The 22,281-nt window shown below is 40.9% G+C and overlaps 1 protein-coding gene across 19 annotated transcripts in view; it reads left to right on the plus strand.

Moving 5' to 3' along the window:
- plekha6 (pleckstrin homology domain containing, family A member 6) overlaps positions 1-22,281 on the plus strand; it is a 135,321-nt gene that overhangs the window by 63,712 nt on the left and 49,328 nt on the right. For 16 of the 19 annotated variants that reach the window (XM_039796336.1, XM_039796337.1, XM_039796328.1 and 13 more), the window contains 2 exons: positions 1,832-1,904; positions 12,718-12,818. In XM_039796336.1, coding sequence (XP_039652270.1) covers positions 1,832-1,904; positions 12,718-12,818 — 174 coding nt within the window. The other 3 variants (XM_039796343.1, XM_039796346.1, XM_039796344.1) reach the window with 2 other exon arrangements.

Raw genomic sequence — 22,281 nt, forward strand, 5'->3', positions numbered from 1 at the left:
ACATATCCAGTGAAACAAGACACAGAACACATAAAGAGATGAGAACATGTTCAAGACAAGTAAAAGTCAGGGAAAAACTACACATTACATTCCACAGGGTCCCCCTCCCCACCCCCACCCCAATTATAAGGTTTAGGTGCAGCACCCGAGCAGTTTTGGGCAGCACCTTAGCCAAGTGAATGTAACAAAAAGACTTTTCTCAGATCTAATAATTGTAGTTGGACTTCTTTAGCAAGTTTTTCATCTTATTTATTTATTGATTATGTGCTCTAGCTTTTTCAAGATTTTAGACACAGATATGGTAATAATAATGGTCCAAAATGATAAAAGAAGAGACCCGAAACAACCCCAAAGAAAACAGAAACGACCAAAAAGGGACACAACACGAGTACAAAGAGACACAAAATGCATGGGAAAATTGCATTATTTATTTAAAAAGGTTACATTTTCTTGGGGAATGAAGCCTAAACCCCGCACAAAATATGCGCACCTAAGTCTACCACCGTGAAGCGCATGGCGCGATTAGGGCGTGTCCAAATCCACTTTTGCTAATTTATGAGCAATAAAAAAGGGTCCGTGTGCCTGGCGCATGGTTCAAAAGGGTTGTACTTAGTGTCTTAATTAATTCATAGGTGTGTTTTGGGCGTAACATGCAATAAACCAATCAGAGATCATCTCCCATTCCCTTTAAAAGCCAGGCGCGTTTGTTCCTTGGCGCATCGCTATTATGATGGCGGATTTGCTGCTTAATATTTTATTTTTAATCTTCTGCACGTTTGTGTGCTGCTGCGCTTCCCTGTGTGTGTAACAAGCATAGTGTGCGTGCTGTGCACGAGCCTAGGCGCATTTCATTAATGCGCTATTAAAATAACAATGAAATGCTGCGCTATTGACTTTAGACCAGGCTTTTGTTGGTGAATGGCGCGATCACTTCCCGCTGCCTCAAGATAGCAATATGTCAAGAATGCACCTGAACACACCTCCCTGTAAGACCAGCACGCTCATGGGCGCAGGTGCATTTGCTATTTGAACAACGTGGTCCCTGGACGGGAAACTGACAACTGCGTCGGTCTTAAACTAGCAAAGACAATTGCGTCGGGCTTTGCGCCGCGCCGAGTGCAAGATAGGGCCGTTAGTGTTGTGTTATTTCAGTAGTCTTTTATAACTACTGCCTTACTGGGTGCTTCAATAACTGTTGGTAACTTGTTCCACATTGTGATGGCTCTGTACATTAGATCTGCATAGTGCATCTATTGTGGGTTTTTGTTTAACTAGATTACCCCTAGTAGCCTGCCTGGTACTGTGACTATGTTGGTCTCTCATCATTTATTTGTGAGAATTTAGGCGACATATCGCCAAAGACACACTTTTTTGAGTTAGCTTTTTTTTTTTACTCTTTATAATTTAACTGTCATTCTTTTTTCAGTGGTGCCTTTTATGTTCAATTCAATGTTCAATTTTCTCAGTAAAAGAATGTTGGAAATGCATTTCTTTCTTTTGTTTCGTTTTTAAATTCAACAAGCAAGTTGTTGTATTTTAGCAGAACACTGAAAGCGGAAAGGCAGAACTAAGTATACTTTAATATCCGTTCATTTAACGCAAGTTATCACGGTCTTCAAGCATGTTTTCGCATATTTTCCTCACATCGTGAGTACAGACAACTTTGTTAATTACTATAACCAGACATTCCTATGGTCTACTGTGAGCCCTGAGAGACTGGCAGGCCCCCTCTCTGTACTCGGCCTGGCAGCTGACGGCGGGGCGGTGTGAGCCGTGCAGCTTTAGTCTGAGCTATCTGATGAATGAGCGTGTGACGTGTGTGTTCCCACAGGCCAGCAGTGGAGTGAAGCAGTGGAACAAGAGGTGGTTCGTCCTGGCCGACAGATGTCTCTTCTACTACAAAGGTTTGTGCTTCACTCTCTTCTCCCGCTCGGATATCCGCTTCTATGGTTTTCACTTTATACCGTTCGTGATGAGCAGGGCCACACGGAATAGGCGGACGCCGAACTTTATGCTGAATTCTTTGGCAGATGAAAAAGAAAAAACTATAATGAATGTCGACACATCTCCACCACAAGCGAAAAAAAAAAAATTGTCTGCTAAATTCCACAGATTTTTAATCTGGATCACCGCTAAAAACTAAAACTGCAGATTCTGTTTGGGCCTGCTAATGATGCTAATGCTGTGTTGTATTTAGATACTGTGTGGCCAGCATGAGGGTTACTAACTTATTAATGTGGTTCTTTTATTACACCACCTCTGTAACAGCAAATCCATACAGCACACTGCTTGGTGTGTTAAACATTGGTAAATGCAGTAGAAATGCATGGTTTCTGCACTCACTGTGGCCACATTGTGGACAGTTAGCTTAGAAGTTATGTTTGTGCCTAACTTTACATTTCTGAAATATTACTTGATGTCAATGGTTCTGCCTTTGTTCTCAGAGTCCATATACGGCCTGGAAATATTCATCAAATCAAGATTAGATTAGATTAGTTAGTAGTTTTGCACTTCTGAGTGTAGAGGTTTCAAAAATCGTGTGTCATGAAAAGACTGTGTGTGTAAGCAGCCACCCACAAATACACAAAGGAAGCTTGTACAGACAAAAAAAACATATACAACAGCAAACATATCAGGAAATACTGTACAAAATGTGCAAGAAACAAGAAAATATGCTGCCAACGTATCAACCTCATGGGTCATCCAGTCTCTACTGTCTGTCAAGATTTTCTCGACATCACACCTGATTTCCTCCCTTGCAGTGCAACAAGGGAAAGATCTTTTGGCATGACGCAGCCCCACCGAACAATCTGCTGTGATATCCTCACCTGTCACCTGTTTGAGTTTGGTTGCTCTAAATTGTCAGGAAATTGAATAATTCCCCATCTAGCCTAAGTCTATCCATCCGACAACTTTTACAACAAAACCACATAACTATTATGTATCTAATATACAGTGCCTTGCGAAAGTATTCGGCCCCCTTGAACGTTTCGACCTTTTGCCACATTTCAGGCCTCAAACATAAAGATATAAAACTGTAATTTTTTGTGAAGAATCAACAACAAGTGGGTCCCAATTATGAAGTGGAACGAAATTCATTGGCTATTTCAAACTTTTTTAACAAATAAAAAACTGAAAAAGTGGGCGTGCAAAATTATTCAGCCCCTTTACTTTCAGTGCAGCAAACTCTCCAGAAGTTCAGTGAGGATCTCTGAATAATCCAATGTTGACCTAAATGACTAATGATGATAAATAGAATCCAGCTGTGTGTAATCAAGTCTCCGTATAAATGCACCTGCTCTGTGATAGTCTCAGAGGTCCGTTTAAAGCGCAGAGAGCATCATGAAGAACAAGGAACACACCAGGCAGGTCCGAGATACTGGTGTGGAGAAGTTTAAAGCCGGATTTGGATACAAAAACATTTCCCAAGCTTTAAACATCCCAAGGAGCACTGTGCAAGCGATAATATTGAAATGGAAGGAGTATCAGACCACTACAAATCTACGAAGACCCGGCCGTCCCTCTAAACTTTCAGCTCATACAATGAGAAGACTGATCAGAGATGCAGTCAAGAGGCCCATGATCACTCTGGATGAACTGCAGAGATCTACAGCTGAGGTGGGAGACTCTGTCCATAGGACAACAATCAGTCGTATACTGCACAAATCTGGCCTTTATGGAAGAGTGGCAAGAAGAAAGCCATTTCTTAAAGATATCCATAAAAAGTGTCGTTTAAAAGTTTGCAAAAAGCAACCTGGAGAACCCACAAACCAGTGGAAGGAGGTGCTGTGGTCAGATGAAAACCAAAATCAAACTTTTGGCAACAATGCAAAACGTTATGTTTGGCGTAAAAGCAACACAGCTCATCACCCTGAACGCACCATCCCCACTGTCAAACATGGTGGTGGCAGCATCATGGTTTGGGCCTGCTTTTCTTCAGCAGGGACAGGGAAGATGGTTAAAATTGATGGGAAGATGGATGGCAGCCAAATACAGGACCATTCTGGAAGAAAACCTGATGGAGTCTGCAAAAGACCTGAGACTGGGACGGAGATTTGTCTTCCAACAAGACAATGATCCAAAACATAAAGCAAAATCTACAATGGAATGGTTCACAAATAAACATATCCAGGTGTTAGAATGGCCAAGTCAAAGTCCAGACCTGAATCCAATCGAGAATCTGTGGAAAGAACTGAAAACTGCTGTTCACAAACGCTCTCCATCCAACCTCACTGAGCTCGAGCTGTTTTGCAAGGAGGAATGGGCAAAAATGTCAGTCTCTCGATGTGCAAAACTGATAGAGACATACCCCAAGCGACTTACAGCTGTAATCGGGCGCACAAAAGGTGGCGCTACAAAGTATTAACTTAAGGGGGCTGAATAATTTTGCACGCCCAATATTTCAGTTTTTTATTTGTTTAAAAGGTTTGAAATATCCAATGAATTTCGTTCCACTTCATGATTGTGTCCCACTTGTTGTTGATTCTTCACAAAAAATTACAGTTTTATATCTTTATGTTTGAGGCCTGAAATGTGGCAAAAGGTCGAAAAGTTCAAGGGGGCCGAATACTTTCGCAAGGCACTGTATGTATATGTGACAGGTTTTTGTGATTGTTGGTTGCTCTATTTTGCATGTAGAAATGTACACAATGAACATGTGAATAGTTGCATTTGAGAGTAGTATAATTCAATGGCAAATGAATGCAAACTATTTTGATCTGCAAGGCTTACTCGGTGCATTTTGTGCCAAAGCAATCATGAATGACTCTAGCCATGTGAACAACTGACCTAATTTTCATAAGTTTAATAATCATTCGACAATTGTGCTAGAGCGATTGAGAAAAACTGTAATGAAATCACTCCTTCACCCAGCTATTCAGATGTACTAATGATATTATTTGTGTAATGACCTTTCTATTAAGCTGCACTCTCTTCTTATACATTGTTTTGGCCCGAATATAAGACGTTTTTTTTTTTCTTCCCTCGAAATGCGTCAGAAAAGACGACCCCAAAAAAATGCCACCTGGCAGCGATAGCGATTAAGCCAATGAACCAGGACCTGGGAGCGACCACAGTGACAGCGAATTGCGGCTCGGGGTGCATATTTCTGTCTGAACGAGAGAGAGTAGGTACCGAGCCCGACCAGGACGCGACAGGCATTCACTTTTTTCTGTCCGACCAGAGCCCGATGCAGTTCTTGTAAACCGAAGCACTGACTTAATGTTTCGCTGTCCGGAGTGCTACTCGGGACACATACGCCTATTTCTGACTATGTGTCTGTGTGGGCGCGCTGCTGAAGCTGTGTAACATCTGGTAGAACATCTGCAGACACTATATTTTCACCAAAAAAAGAACTTGAACCAAGGTTGTTTTTTTCACTTTGAGATGGATAGCCTAGTTGGTATTAGAAATAGTCTTACCTAGAGCTGGGCGAGATGGATATAATCAAATATCACAATTTTTTGACCAAATGCATCACTATCGATATTGCGGCGATATTGTAGGGTTAACTATTGCTGCTTTCACAAAATATTTACATATTGAGATTTTTGATGAATAATCATCAGTGATGTGGATATAATGACTAAGTGGGTGAAGGCAGACAAAAGAACAGCTAGAACAGTTTGTTACGTTTAGAAAATGACATCACGTTACTTTAAAGCAGCCTTTAAAACCAGGAAAAGACACAACTTGTGACATATTACGATATCTAAAATGTAAATGTAAATATCTAGCCTCATAAATTGATATCGATATAATATTGATATAATGCCAAGCCCTAGTCCTACCAATAGACTACAGTTTGTTTCATTTGTACGGTATTTACGTTATACCATAAGTTGTCGATTAACACACTAATTAATGTGACAAGTTTTAATATTTTCAAATCTGAACAACAAAAACAATTTTTCCTATCAACGAGTCTTGAACAAGAGGGGGTCGTCTTATAATCAGGGTCGTCTTATATTTGGGCGAATACAGTAAATGACCAGAGCTTAAAGAACATTGGAAACGTTAATCTTCCAACCATATTCAGAATTTGTAAAAGAGTGTAGTGTGTGTGTGTGTTTGTGTGTGTGTGTGTGTGTGTGTGTGTGTGTATACACATCATTTCTCACATGCAGATGAATGGGTCACTGAATCTGGGCTGCAGCCTGGCTCTGCTTTCATTTCAGCAGAGCACATCCCCATGATAATGGTGGCTGCAGTCTCCGGAAATCAGCGGTGGAAGAAAAAAAACAAACAACATATTTGTTAGTTATGAAAAAATATTTCCTCATTTATTATAACTCCGGGAACCAATTTTTGTTTAAAATACGCCCAGTGGAATACGGTTTTAATATTATGTGACATTTTCTTCTTTCATTGTTTTTACATTTCAAATGGAGAGATTGAACAACAATAATTTAGTGAATGCAATGTTTTTTTTTTTTTTTTTTTCATAACTAGCTCATTAGGTGTTCTTACAATAATAAATACACCATTAAAAATGATAAGAAACTTTTTTTTTTTTTAAATCAAATGTTGAAGTTAAATTACTTGTCTCTACCGAAAACAATGCAATTTAAGAGAAAATGTATGGATTTAATTATTTTCTTAGTTGATCTGTATCCAAATCCCAGTGCTGTTTTCCGGTCTTCTAATGGGTCTTCAGGGGACTCGTCTTTTTCTAGCGCTGCAGTAAGTGTCCAGTACTGTGGGGCTCATGTCTCAGTGATGATGTGTTGTCCTCTACCTCGGAGCTGATAGCAGCCTTGACTAACCTTGAGCTGGATGCAGCAGTAAAGCCCTGATGGACAGAAAACTCACTGTGATAAGAGTCCAACCGCCAACTCAACACACAGTAATACTAGTTATGCTGCTAGTTGAACAAAATGTTGTTCATATGTGCACTCTGTATGGCAACAACATCCATCTATCTAGTTATCTTTCTATCGATCTATTCTTTCTATCCATCTATCCATCCATCTATCCATCTATCTATTCTTTCAATCTATTCTTTCTATCCATCTTTCCATCCATCTATCTATCTATCTATCTATCTATCTATTCTTTCAATCTATTCTTTCTATCCATCTATCCATCCATCTATCCATCTATCCATCCATCTATCTATTCTTTCAATCTATTCTTTCTATTGATCTATCCATCCATCTATCTATCCATCTTTCCATCTTTTCATCCATCTATCTATCTATCTATCTATCTATCTATCTATCTATCTATCTTATCTATCCATATATTCCTTCTATCTATCTATTTATCTATCTATCTAATCTATCCATCTATTCCTTCTATCTATCTATTTATCTATCTATCTATGTAATCTATCATCTATTCCTTCTATCTATCTATCTATCTATCTATCTAATCTATCCATCTATTGCTTCTATTTATCCATCTATCTATCTATCTATCTTATCTATCCATATATTCCTTCTATCTATCTATTTATCTATCTATCTAATCTATCCATCTATTCCTTCTATCTATCTATTTATCTATCTATCTATGTAATCTATCATCTATTCCTTCTATCTATCTATCTATCTATTTATCTATCTATCTATCTATCTATCTATCTATCTATCCATCTATTGCTTCTATTTATCCATCTATCTATCTATCTATCTATCTATTATCCATCCATCTATCTATCTATCCATCTATTCCTTCTATCTATCAATCTATCCATCCATCCATCTATCTATCCATCTATTCCTTCTATCTATCTATCTATCTATCTATTCCTTCTATCTATCTATCTATCCATCCATCCATCCATCCATCCATCCATCTATCTATCCATCTATTCCTTCTATCTATCTATCTATCTATCTATCCATCCATCCATCCATCCATCTATCTATCTATCCATATATTCCTTCGATCTATCTATCTATCTATTCTTTCTATCTACCAAGCTATCCAACTTGCTATATTTGACATACAGTTCTTTGTCCCCTATGTCTTTCTATCTCCGTAGCAGTTTAACAAAATAATCTAGGTTAAGGTTGTGATGATTTTACAAACTTCTAATAACAAACATGGCCCACAAGTGCCTGTGCCCGTTCTTTTCTTTTCTTTCTGATTTTGACGTTATTTCCTTCTGTGCTGGGGGGCTTCTCTCTGTATTCTGAACACGTCTGTTGTGTTCCAGCCTCCTCTCCTCTCCGTCTGGCCCAGCTGTGTTTTGGAAACGAAGGCTTAGAGAGACCGAGAGCGAGCAACGGAGGGAGGAATTTGTGACAGTGCAATTTACCACTGCAATTGCTATGCCACCCAGGACTGAGGGCCAAAACATGGGCACAAGGGGAGGAGAAAAAGCCCTGTTTTTTGTTGTGTGGGTGTTTTACAGGGCTATCTCTGACTCCTCCGAGGCACAGCTTGGGCTTACATGAGTGTGTCTGTTTAGACAAATAAGTTTTATATTTCAGATATTTCTTCACTATTGATATCAATGATACTCTATAATCAATATGCTCAGTTTTTAAAAAAAGTTTTAGTTTTTTCTTGCAAGTAGAGTCAATTTGCAGCACTTACAGAAAAGCACGGAAAATATGACTAACGAGAAGCCCTCTACATCGGCTTTTTATGAGTTATATGAAGACATAATACAGAGTCAATGTCGTCTCCTCTATCTGGTCAGGGAGTATACATGTTCTGCCCTCAGGCTCCAGACAAGACAGCCAATGGCTCCATGTTATCTTGTGGGACAGCAATCAGTATAATATGATATTCTTATGCAAAGAGTTTAATATTAACGAGAATTTTTCTAACAAAAGGCCATTAAACAGTTTGAGTGTAAATTTATAATCTCTCATTTTCCAAAATGTTTTATTTCACTTTATTTTATCCAAATTAGCAATTTTTTTAACAGTAGAATTAGACATGATATGTAAGCCTCACATTGGTCCCTCTCAGCCTTTCGAAAATCCAAGAATTACAAATGGTCTTAATGTATGTTATAATCAGTCTTGAATTATCTCAATAAAAGTCTATACTTAACTTATACTGTATAATAACAATAATCTGCCACCCCATTACAAACTAGAGACAGATACATTTTATGGATACATTCTTTTTGTGTCAAAAATGTAAATGTGCTTAACGTGGCAAAAGTATGTCCATTATTGCTAATGTTTTGCTGTATAGTTGCCTTCACTCAGGGGTGGAATTACATGTAACAGGTGACAAATTACATTTACTCTTGTTACTGTGACAAAGACTTTTACTTAAGTACTTTTTTTGTGATCGCAAGTATTGTAAATATATACATATACATTTGAAGTTACAGAGAGAAAGAAAATGTCTTGATAAACTGCGCGAGAATGGAACTATGTGCAGTGTACCAATGGATGTACAAACGCGTATCAGTGGAGGACTTTGATATTTAAGAAAACTTAAAAATGTGATCATGCTCAGGCAAGTGCTGAAGCGTCATTCTTTCTTTCTCCGATTTCTAAGCGGATTTATGGACGTTTAAATGCGATGGGCATCTGAGATAATAATATCCTTGGGAAGTGTATGTCAACCTGAATGATATCAGTATCCGTTCTAGGTCTGCGCAACTGAATTACGACTCAAATTACCCCACGCGGTCTCTTTGGCTCATGTCTCTCCCTCCACGCCTCCCATTCAACTCTCCCGCGCCCCTCTGGAGGAGCTTTTGGCTTTCTTTTTTAGCTTTGTCCTGCTCCCTGTCCATTACAGACCATATCCTGTATTTCCCCACGGAGGAGCACAGGGAATATTTCATTCCCCACCTCCCCCCTGTAATGTTAATCCCATCCCAATGGGGTTTAGGAGTCTACAGCCATGCTAGCTAAGTTAGAATATTTCGTATTTGTATGCTAGCTCGGCTAGCTACTCCACGTTGCCTTCTCCGAAGGGTTCAGGTGGGAGGGGTGAGGCTGGTTTTGACCGGCTCCTCTTTGGCCCCACAGGACGTGGTTTTCACCGATTCCGCCTCTCTTGGACGAAACGCCATGGGTGCTCCCACTTCGGAGGTAACCTGCTGTCTCAGTCGAGCGGGACCCTGTTCCATCCCTTCTTGGCAGGGCTCAGATCAGTGGCCTGGGCCCTGAAAGGGATGGCCTCTTGGTTTGCCAGCGCCTGTATTAAGGACTATGCAAGAAGCCCGGTCCCCATCCAGCAGAGATGGGGACTCGAGTTTGAGACTTGGACTGGAGTCGCACACACAGTGACCTCCGACTTGAGTTGAGTCTCGTCCTCAAAAGACTTCAGACTCTACTCGGACTCGAGATGCGGGACTTGTGTGAACAAACTTAATTTATAGGAAACGTTCCCCTCCCTGCGTAACCTATGACCTACCTACGTACCACGTAATACGTAACGCGGCCACACGGGAGCGAGGACAACAAACCTGTCGACTGCACCGGCAGCTGCTGTGCCATTCATCAGAAGCTTTGACTTCAAAAACTTCAGACAACAAGGCCCAAACAAAAGAAGCGCTGAATGCAAAATATGTGGACTCGAGCTCAAAGACTTGAGACTTGACTTGGGCTACATTTACATTGCTACGTTTCGGTTTAAAAAACAAATACCTTTTGCTACGTTTACACCTCGCATCAACACTGCTCTGGCGTTTCAGAGCCTCTAAATCGGAGACATTTGAAAACACTCGTTTTGGTTTGGAATCTGCGTGGTTGTGTTGCAGTCTCAGCGGCCGCAAACGGAGACCTTTGGCAACGCCGCCACTGACGCCAACGTTTCGCCGCCTGATTGGGTCATGACGGCTCAGTCTCTGAGACTAAGCTACTAACGTTACCATGGCAACTACTGGCAACAGGCGGAGTATACATGCTGCTGAATGTTGATGAGATGTGCAGTTTAGGCGTGTTAGTTTAAACTGTAAAGACATTGTGCAGTGAGATCGCTTTTGGCTCTAAACTGCGCTCAAAAAACGAAATGTAGCAGTGTAAATGTAGCCTTGGACTCTAGCTGAATGACTTGTGAGCATCTCTGCCATTCAGTAGGGCTGCCTACTTGGGGTGGGGTGGGGGGGGTCTCACTTCAGCTGCAGCCCTGAATGTCCTGTCATTTCTGCAGACCTACCTGATAGCTGGGAGTCTGCCATAACCCTGCGAGGGATTGTGATAGAAATCGAGGCCGTCTGTGTTTGCAAATACACACGGAACAAGAATGATCCTGGCTTTCATCGGGTTCCTCAGACGTGCCCAGAGGCTGAGAGTTGGCAGGACCAGACCTTCAGTCCCTCTGTGGGACTTGGTCATTGGTGCACTTTAGTATCCCCCCCCCTTTAAACCCCTGGGAGGGGCTGCTGAATTTAAAATTTAAAACAGTGTTCGTGTTGGCCAGAACCTCTGGTTGAAGGATAGGTGAGCTGCAAATACTGTTAGATCGTACGTCATTGAGCGTGATTCATCTGCGCAATTGTTTTTGACACATTGTTTTTTTCTGTAATTAATTAACCAAATTGACCAACATGAATGTGTCATTATCACTTTGCGTACCTTCCTGTATGTTGCATTCTGTGTGTGTTTCTGTTCAGATAGTCTAAGATAATGCAAGTTCATGGTCGCAGTCTATAAATACAGACATCAATAAACCATTCAAATGTGTGGTGGTGGGGGGGAGACACGGACGGAGGGGAGGTAGAAGTTTTTCTATTCACCTGCTGTCCCTGTATGTGTGTGTGTGTGTGTGTGTGTGTGTGTGTGTGTGTGTGTGTGTGTGTGTGTGTGTGTGTGTGTGTGTGTGTGTGTGTGTGTGTGTGTGTGTGTGTGTGTGTGTGTGTGTGTGTGTGTAAGAGAGCGCATGTGTGGGCGTGAGATAATGATCAGCCCACGTGACTCAGTCTTGCAGGAATCTCGGCCCCCAGCCAACTGTACCTGCTGCCACACAGACACACACACACACACACACACACACACACACACACACACACACACAGAATCAGGGTATTGTATGATTGCACAAGCCCTTCCCCCTCCCCCAGATCTCTGTCTCTCTCTCTCTCTCTCTCTGCTCCATTGCCCTTGTTTGTTGCTCTCTCTCTTTTTTTTTTTTTTTTTTTTTTTTTTTTTTCTCTCTCTCTCTCTCTTTCTCTCTCTCTCACTCTCTCTTTTTTTTTTTTTTTTTTTTTTTTTTTTTTTTTTTTTTTTTTTTTTTTTTTCACACACATAAACACACACACTCAGCACAGCAGGGAGAGTGTCGGTGCAGAGCTGCGTTCAGGAAATAGGAGGTAGGATGTTCACAGAGAGAGAGGAGTGTATCCCTTTTCAAACTGCTGAAATTTTCATGCCTCCTTTCATTATTTAGTCAGCACCGGTGCTCCCCTTCTACAGTGCTTCTATTTATCGTCGCTGGATCCCGGTGTGTGTGTGTGTGTGTGTGTGTGTGTAAGAGCGTGTGAGCCATTACCGCTGCTTATCAGAGGGAACCTCAGCCCATAATGGATATCTATTCTAGGAAGCTGTCACCGTGGGAGCAGAGATTGTGCTGGGAGGAGGGCAGCTTGGATTCCACCCTCATGTTTGGACTGTGCTGAACACTCCTTCTCTGTTTTGCTGTTTTTTTTTTGTTATCCTGCAGGTTGGATGAATTGGCTCTGGCTGTAATTGTTATTTCTCTCACACAGTAGGTGTAGCCATGCCTCGGATTGTTATTCTGTTCCTCTCTGATTCTCTCTCCTGGGAGGTTTTCACACTTTCATTTCTCTCTTCGCAGACGAGAAGGAGGACACGGTGTTAGGGAGTTTGCCGCTGCTTAGTTTCCGAATTGGAGGAGTGGAACCTTCGGATAACATCACCCGCAAGTTTGCCTTTAAGGTCAGTAACATCCTGGTGGATGCGCAGAGGGTGCTGGGAGCTCTATGTGTTATTGCATTTCATGCAGGTGGGATGCAACGGGACACAACGAGCGCATAACTTTCAATGTGCAAAGACATGCATTCGTGTGAAACAAATGGCTTCCATGTGGGAACTAGGGCTGCACCGCATATCGTTTTCTTATCATCATCACGATATCAGCTGACGCAGTAAACACAACGCGAAAAGACACTGAAAAGGCACTCAGAGATTTCTTGTGTTAGTTGAAAGAAAATAGCAGCAGAAAACTGCACTTTAAAATGTAACGGTCAACCTTTTTTTGTTTTTAAGTGCTGCCTTTTATATTCAATTCAATACAATTTGTTAAATAAAAGAGTGTTGGAAATGATTTCCTTTCATTTGTTTTCAAATTCAACGAGCAGTTTGTTGTATTTTAGCAGAATACTGAAAGGAGAACCTAGCACATTTTAATATCTGTTTGTTTTTTTAGTTTTTTTATCGCAAGTAATATCGTTATGACGCGTATTGCATCTTTTCCTCATATCGTGCGGGCCTGGTAGGAACAATACGGTTCATTTCAGAGTGTAGGCAATGTTCCAAAGCGGTGGCATAGAAAGGCTGTTGTCTGTAGGTTTCCAGAGTGACAAGTATTCCTTACAGAGCAGCGCCCTAACCCCTTAAAGACGTCTCCTTGTGCAATGGGACTGCTCCTTGCATAAGCAGGACGCGCTGATGTTTGAACTTGTTCCTCGGTTGCAGCGCTGTGGCTTGGTGGAGGGTGTTGGTTTTGGTTCTAGTTGATTGATAGAAGCTGACTGGCTTCATGGCTGAGTCACATGCTGTTATTTATGACCGCTAAAGAGCGCCAGGGGAACTGGAGTCTCCCAGTCTCATCAGAGTGGAGGATTGATGTTGGTGTTTTTCAGTCGGGGAGGCGACATTGAATTATGACTTCTAGTATGGGTTTCGGATGTTTAATCAGATCCTTAGTCCGTTTTCTTTTCTTTTGGTAAGCTCTTGCTTAATGTTGATGTTGTGTTAGATCGTTTCGCTGACATGATTCATGTCCTCATTTTGTTTATTTCTCATAAACTATACACCAGAACCATTCCTGTGCAATTATTTGGAAAGTCAATATTATCCAGTATTATTGGATATTGCAGTGGATCGAACATGCAGTCACATCGTGGACATTTTTTTACTCTAACGAAGTTGAGATGCTCGAGTGAATGAGCATCTGTTTGACTGATGAGGGCGATTGGCTAACGAGCACATTTTGTATCTTGACATGGACTCGAAAAGGCTTTACATTGACAAACCATTTACTGGCATGACATCAGCATAGGGTTGGGCGCCGTTTTGGTTTGAACAATTCTGATTCCAGTAACAAGTCTTCCTGTCGATTCCGGTTCCTATCGATTCTCGATTCCCATTCATTGAGGAGCGGAGTTGAAACGGGTCTCTGGATTATTTCACAGATAAGAGGAACATTTATGCTTTTTCAATGTTAAATAAGCAACACTTTAGTGAGCTGCTTACTGTGCTCCATGGTTGCAACAGAACATGCTGAAAGTACGGGCAGCCGCTACGGAAACCCACTAGTGTTAAATTTGACCCTAACGATCAGATCCGAAACCAAAATTTTCTAAGCGATTCCATTGGAATCGTAATTTTTCAAACGGTTCCACGTTGGAACCGGCCCCCGATGCCCAGTCCTCCATCTGCAGCTAAGACGGACAGCACTGACAGGACCATGTCCTGGTTTATTACATCCTGGTAGTCTGAAGATGCAGTGGTACTTTCTTATGTCCTATAAATGGGATGTAATGAAAATCAAAGAGCAGAAATATATGACTTGTGTAATTGCGGTTCGTGACGAACGAATCGCGGCTGCATTTCCTCATGATTTTGGACGACAGTCGGGCACAAACAGAGCTCCGGAGGCGGCAGCACAGCACCTGACAGAGCTGTTTGTCAGAGCTGAATAAAGATGAGACGAGGAGGATGTAAAGTAGGTTATCAGAGTGTGAATCTGCTGAGTAAAGCTTTATATAAGTTGGAAAGTTAGCCTTGTTACCCCCTTCAGCATCAGCATGAAACACACACACACACACGCTCTGTCTATCTCTATCGCTTCATCTCTGTGCCCCTTTTTTTTTTTACTGGCATCCCTGTTTGTCACTATCAGTTTTCTTCACTTTTCGGACATGTAGTGCTTTTTGTTGTTCTAGTCCTCCATCACAGTGCAAAGTCTGGTGCAAAGTTCAGTGCATCAGTGCATGTACCCAGTGTGTGTACACACACACAAACACACACACACATATAGGTTGTCCACACACACACACACACACACACACACACACACACACACACACACACACACACACACACACCTGCAGTGGAGACAGACTGAGCAAATATACTCAGTGTGGCTTTGACAGCTTGCCAAGGGTTAGTTAGGGTGCTGCTTGTTAGCTAATGTTCAGACTGGACACTCAGTACTGTTTCCTGTCCAATTTCCGTGTACAGTTCCAGTCATCCAGTTAATATTCACACACTACATGGTGTAATATTACCATTACTAATATTAACAATGAGCAAATGTGCAATCAAGTGCACACTTTCAAAATCATGTCGCAAACACAGCAGGGTTAAAAGACTGAAACAATCATGAAGACTAAAGAGTGAAGCTAGAAATATAGTATTGGAGGAAAATAAAAATAGAGATAAGACGAAAAAAATGTCACGAAGAAAGGATAAAAGGCTTTGACGAGGCCTTTGAATCAGAGTTATTCTGAATAAGTGGTTTTGAGGCTAACACTGATTCTGCCAGGCTGAGAGTGATGGAGCAGAGAGTGGAACAGTGACAGTCACATCCTGTACTCACTTAATGAGTCATTTAAAAGTCAATAACATCATTTCCGGCGACACTGGGCTGGGAAGGTTTTATTTTTTATTTAAATTGTTTAACTCTTGACAGAGCTAGCCCTTTGCCCTGCTTCCAGTCTTAATGCTAAGGGACCGATTGGTGGGATTGCTGTGGATGAAGTACACACGGAGATACACTGGTATAAGAGCTAATGAGGTTTAACCATGTATCCAGCTAATTTAAATAGCTCACGTTAATGTATTGTGTGAACAGTTAACTTCATTTAATATTGTATGTGGCGTTTCTTTTGAGGGGTGCAAATGTTCCACCAAAACATGTTCCAAAACTTGTTCGCGAGACTATTCAGCAGAGCCACAGTCTCTAGGTCCGGAACTCAGCGCCGCCAAAGACGATTGTGATTGGTTTAAAGAAATGCAAAACACCCCAGAGAGTTTTTTGTTGTTGTCTTATCCCAGAATGTCTGTGTGGTGTAGCCAGACCTTACTCCACAGCGCTGTGGAGGTAGAGCTGTCAATTTGAGACTAAACCCCATCCTGACTCCAGCTCTTCAGCTCCACAAGACATAGTTTGTAAAAGTTCCCCCTAACGTTTGAATATTTGCGGGAACTATGAAACGATATAACAAAACCAGTGAGTGTGATTTTAGATATTTGTTTTTTAACACAACAAAGCATAACTTGTTTTCGACGCATTCACTGTTCAATATGAAACTGTTGTAAAATTCTGGCCAACGGAGATGTTCCTCAGACAACAGGACAGAACTCATTTAATAGCCACCATCCTGCCATGTTGCAACGTCTCTGTCAATGTCTTTCAGTTGAAGTTGAACTTGGCCCTCTCTCGTCAGAGCGTGCTGCTCTGGGTGCAGTTCAACACAGCTGTTTGTTTAGCTGATGTTGACTCGGACTTCTGTCTGCGAGGCTGATGACACCGTCAGCCTGCCAGACTGATTTGACACGGGCACATTTAATTGGTTATGTTTTAAATTTTTTTCCGATGAGTCATTGTGTTGTATTTCTATGCTTCTCTAATGCTGACAAAGGGTAGTGGCTTGGTGGTATCTCAGCCTCGGCTTCTTTTTCCCTTTCCTCTCATTGTGTTCCTCCCTTTGCCTTCTTAGCACTGCTCTTTTCCGCTGAGGCTGTTTGTTGTTGGTATCAATAGAGTACCACGTGCTCTCTCTCTCTCTGGTTGGGTCGGTCCATGATGACTGCCTTTTGGCTAGTTTTCATTCCTTGTCCTTGTGTTGTCCTCACAGCTAAAATAAATAATGTTTCAACATTTCTTTGCATTTTTTTCTAGGCTTCCGGCACTTTTTTTTTTGACGTTTTTGTCGCTTTTTGTTTAGTTTCAGTTTTTTTTTTGGGGATATTTCTGTTCCTGTTTTGTCGGTTTGTTTGTGCGATTGCCACTTTTTGTCATTTTGCCGTTTTGACGCTTTTTCTGAAGTTTTCAACGTTTTTCCACCAGTATATACACCCCTAACACCAAATTATAAACACTTATTTCACAATTATTCTTGGAATCCATGGTCAATAAACCTAATTTTTATGAAATCATACCTCATTTTTGAGTTTAAAAAGCAGAAATATGCTATAATATTGAATAAAACTCCCCAAATGTAATGAAAGAAACAAACTGATCTTTAATTTTACTTGTGAAGAACATTGTATGGAACCATCCATGTTATTTTTGGGCAATTTTGCCCATTTCTGATATAGAAACTTAAAAGCAACGGGCCAAATTTGACCCGAGGACAACAGGAGGGTTAATTGAGTAATGTTTACGTTTGAACTACTTTATTTTACCATCATTACTTTACATTACATAACATGTAGTTGGCTGATGATTGTATCCAAAGTGACTTAGTGCATTCAACCATGTGGGTACATCCCCCGACAGTGCAATACATCTAGGCTACTTACTAAATATACTAATATTCTAATAAGAAATAGAGAGAGAGGTTTTAAATTTGGAACTCAAACTGTACAGTTTGTTTTTTAAAGAATAGAATACTAAAGTAAAATACACGTAATCAGATTCACATGACGTGTGTGTATGTTTTTGTTGGGTTCATGAGAATTTTGGGACTTGAAACCGGGTCACATGCCAGAAAGAGCTTGAGAATCTCTGTGATAAACCATCGTCCCTTGGCAGCCGCAGTCCAAAAATATCAGAACTGGCCCTCATTAAAACCCACATCGGTTAACTTTACTTCAACCTGTGAGAGCAGGGGGCATAAGGCTAATGTAACCGGTACCAGGGGAAATGGAGCTGAAAATAAAATGTGGGAAGAAACCGTCCCTAAGATGAAGAAACATAACATTTTGAACAGGTTGGGATGTTGCAGAGTCTCGGGTATTGTTCCATGTTCTTGGACTTTCATTCCACACTCTCTTGTATTCAACATTCTCAGACTTTGATTCCAAATGTTCAAGTGTTAACAGCTGTTCAGACCGAAAAACAGCTCTACGTTCTAACAGCACAAGGGGGCTGCGTTGGTGATCCGAAACCAAAGCCAGTTTGGTTAACAGATCTGTTCATTACAATTTTACAACTCCGGAAATGTATCCTTGCAGCAATTATTCTATCTTTCATTGTGACAGTTGTGTTGCAATGTGGCAAAAGTTCAGCAAGGCTCAAGTGTTTTTCTGTCATTTTCTAAACAGCATGCCATAATGCACTGTACGACTATATCCAAACTACTACAACGGCTGAAAACTCTGTGACCTGTATGTGGCTTGACCCTCCACTACTGTACATGTCAACATGTCAGGTGTGCTGCAGCTGTGAGCTGCTTTGAAGATGTTAAAGACACTACTACATTTTGGTTTAAAAAAAACAATATCTTTTGCAAAGTTCACCCCACACTCTTCCGGCGTTTCCGAGCCCCTAAAACGGAGACATTTGGAAACGCTGCTGCCCACCATTTTGGTATGAAAACTCCGGGGTTGCGTTGTAGTCTGGACGGGCACAAACTGAGACTTTTGGAAACAAGGACGCACGTCAGTCAGTCTTATCGGTTAGATAGCTTACGTACCTTTCAGTAACAGTTCCACCTCTGCTCTCTGCTCTTACTTTTCACCATTGTAGTCCTTTCAACAAAGTATTTTCTGTATTTTCAACGTATACATCTATGATTTTTAACCGCAGAGTAACGTCAGACAACCTGCTTCCTGTTTACACCCTCACCCGCATGCCCAGTGTGTGTGAATGGTCACGTGATACTGTATGTGTTAGACGTGTTAACATGGTCGCAGATTAGTTCTGCTCTTGGAGTTAGAACTCTTATGTGAATGGAGATTGTTTTTGTCTGAAAATGCAGCTTAAAAATGAAAAAGGTAGTAGTGTGGATGTAGCCTGAGACGAGGCTGCCATCCGAGTCAGCCGGTGTCCGCTTAGCTGACCAGGGAGTGGAGGGAACACACATGAATAAATCATGAGGCTTGTTCTGGTGGCAGCTGAGAGTTTTTTACTGTAGGTATTTACACTATACATAGTGCAGGTGGTCACAGTCTTTCTTTTCATGCCACTTCCTACTTCTACTCCGCTACATTTCAGAGAGAAATACTGTACTTTTTACTCCACTACATTCATCTGACATCTTTTGTCACTAGTTACTTTACACATTATGATTTTTCCACCCAAAACACATGTAGTTTATAAAATACGATGCTTCATTATCAATGAAAATAGCCAACTATATAACGGCCTACAAGTCCACCTGAAATGATTAGACCATTAAACACACAACTGGTTGGATCGTTTCCAGTTTCTAAAATGGGAGGGTTTTTGTGCTTTAAATACTTTTACTTGTAATACTTTAAGTACATTTTCCTGATGATACTTACATACTTTTACTCAAGCCACATTTTCAATGCAGGACTTTGACTTGTAACAGAGTGTGGTATTAGTACTTTTACTGAAGTGAAGGATCTAAGTACTTCTTCCACCGCTGGCATCCAGCTTCATATTTCGTTGAGTGACAGGAGTGGTTGAGACTTGTTGTGCGTACTGGCCGGTTGAAGCAGAGTGTGTGTTTTCCCCCGCTCGTGTTTTGTCTTATCGGATGAGGCCCCTCAGGGCAGCAGAGGGGCGAGGCTCTGACTCTCTGCTCTCCTGTTCCAACACGCCACCTTCAAAGGTGTCTGATCATTCCTGTCCTACCACTTCTGTTCACGACAAGTGTCGGTTGAAAATAACCTACAAGTGACAAAAACAAACCAGGCCGCGGCCTCTGGTCCCGCTGCTATCTGTCTAAATATACATATATCTTTTTTTTTTGTGAAATGTCATTCTTTGGATATACATTTCTGTCCAAACTGTGCACAAATGCAAAAGGAATGTAACTCAACTGACAACATTGAATGAATGTAGGAGTTGTTACAGCTTGGATAACACACAGCAGGCATGTCTGTGTCCTGGCTGACGTAACAACAACTTGTCCAAATGGAAAACAAGCTTCTTTTTTTTTTTTTTTTTTCAGTTAACATATGATTTGTTTTCTTCCAGTCGCTATGTAACACTGGAAAGTTTGTCATCTTATTGGAAAGCAACATATCTGATTTCATGTGTCTTTATTGGATTATTCCACTTTATTACAGCTATTACAAGCCTATTGTCCCTGTGTTGGCTCTTATCCCAATACTAACACTGTTTTCACCAAGTAAAGTGTTGCGCTTTGGGTAACATGGCAGCATTGAAAGAAGTCAGCTGATCAGACAGGTTGTAAACAAACCCAACATATTGAAAACAGAAGACAGGTTAAATTATTACTAGGGGGTGTAGCTATACATCGATCTGGATCGATATATTGGTTCAATCAGCTACGATCCAATATCATCGATGCAAAGTGAAAATATTGAAACATATCGCCATCTTTATTTTGAAATTCCCATATATTTAATATATATATCTTATATTTTTACTTTTTGTGAGTTGATATAAATGTATCCGAGTGTGTTCAATGGACATTAATGAGATCATCTCATATCGATCGCAGGCCCCTGAATGGAAACGAATCAAAATAATATTGTGGCAGACTTTGTGATATCAGAAGCTATCATATTGTTGTCCAAAGAATCGATTTATTGTCTTATTGCGATAAAACTTGTGATTTACACCCTTAGTTATTACCCAAACTCTTATTATGACTATTAGCCCAACTTCTCTGTGCAGTGGGGGATCATTGCTGACATTTATAAGCTGCAGGCTTTAGATAATCTGGCTAAATTCTTGGCTTGTTTACAACCAGTCAAGTTGTAATAAACCAAAATGATCCTCCTAGCGAGACACTGAGCCTGCTCCTCTTCCCCCCTCTGATTATTGCTCTTGATGGCAGCATCAGCTAAAGAAGACCGTAAAGTGCATGTCATTAGAATTCAACAGTGTTGTGTATGTGGCCTATTTACACATGTATGTAATTAAAGGAATAATACGTTACTTTTGTCGGTTGGTGGCTGTAAACACCGCGTTTAAAGTTGGCTCCTCCTCCACGGGGAGGGAGGGGAGGGAGGGAGGGAGGGAGAGAGAGAGAGAGAGAGAGAGAGAGAGAGAACAACGTGAAAACATAAAGTAGTCCCTTATTATAATGCAGGCTATACGGTACAAAGAGAAAATGAAATCGCCCTTTATGTTGGATGTATTGAAACAAAAAAAAAAGCTTTTCTGTGCCTGATCACAAGGGAAAAAAGCTTTGAGAAATATAAATCAATGAATGCATATAGACAAAAGACACAAGTTGGCTGTATAATCCAATTCTAGTCTTCACTGTATCTTGTCACCCTAAGACAGGTAGCACAGGACGACTGCAGCTCATTAAGGCTGTTGATTGCAGGTCAGCCACTTGATATGTTTGTGTGCGCAGCTCGGGTTGCGAAGTCACAGTGCATCTATTGTGAATCCTCTGCAGACTCGGTCTCTGAGGGAGGAGGCGCAGGTGTGGCCTTCAGCAGGCCAAAGGCTACACAATCATTTCAAGATTCTTCCCTCAGATGCGACAGCTCGTGTACATAAATATGTTTGTCTGTATCAGATTCAATGCATAAAAACTAGTGATCTGTCTCAGGGGTTGTCTTTGGCCCAATGCATAATCCTTATCAGGAATATACTGGATGCACAGATGGTTTTCTAAAATATGGTCATATATAAGTCAGGTGACATGAGAATAAGTTGATTGAATTCATCTAAATGTACAAAACTTCTGTTCTCTCATAATACTGTTACACTTGATAGGTGCCCTAATTCTGTCTATGTGACAGATCTGCATGAAAAGCCCCATTTGTTCTGGTTTTATTATTCATGGGGAAATTTGGTTATTTTATATTTGCTGATCTGTTCAAGTGATTTGATTCCTGTTTTCCTTTTGTCCCATTTCATGTTTATTTTTTAATATTGAGGAGTAACTCTCTTTGTTTTGGAAATGATTTAACTATAAATCTGCATCTTTCAACAGTCTCCACTAGTGGCTGTGAGGCTAAATGCTAATGTCAGAATGTTAGCATGCCCACAATGACAATGGTAACATGCGGATGTTTACCATGTTTACCATTTTAGTTTAGCGGGTTGGCAGGT

The sequence above is a fragment of the Perca fluviatilis genome, chromosome 4, assembly GCF_010015445.1.
Source record: "Perca fluviatilis chromosome 4, GENO_Pfluv_1.0, whole genome shotgun sequence".
Taxonomy (NCBI): domain Eukaryota; kingdom Metazoa; phylum Chordata; class Actinopteri; order Perciformes; family Percidae; genus Perca; species Perca fluviatilis.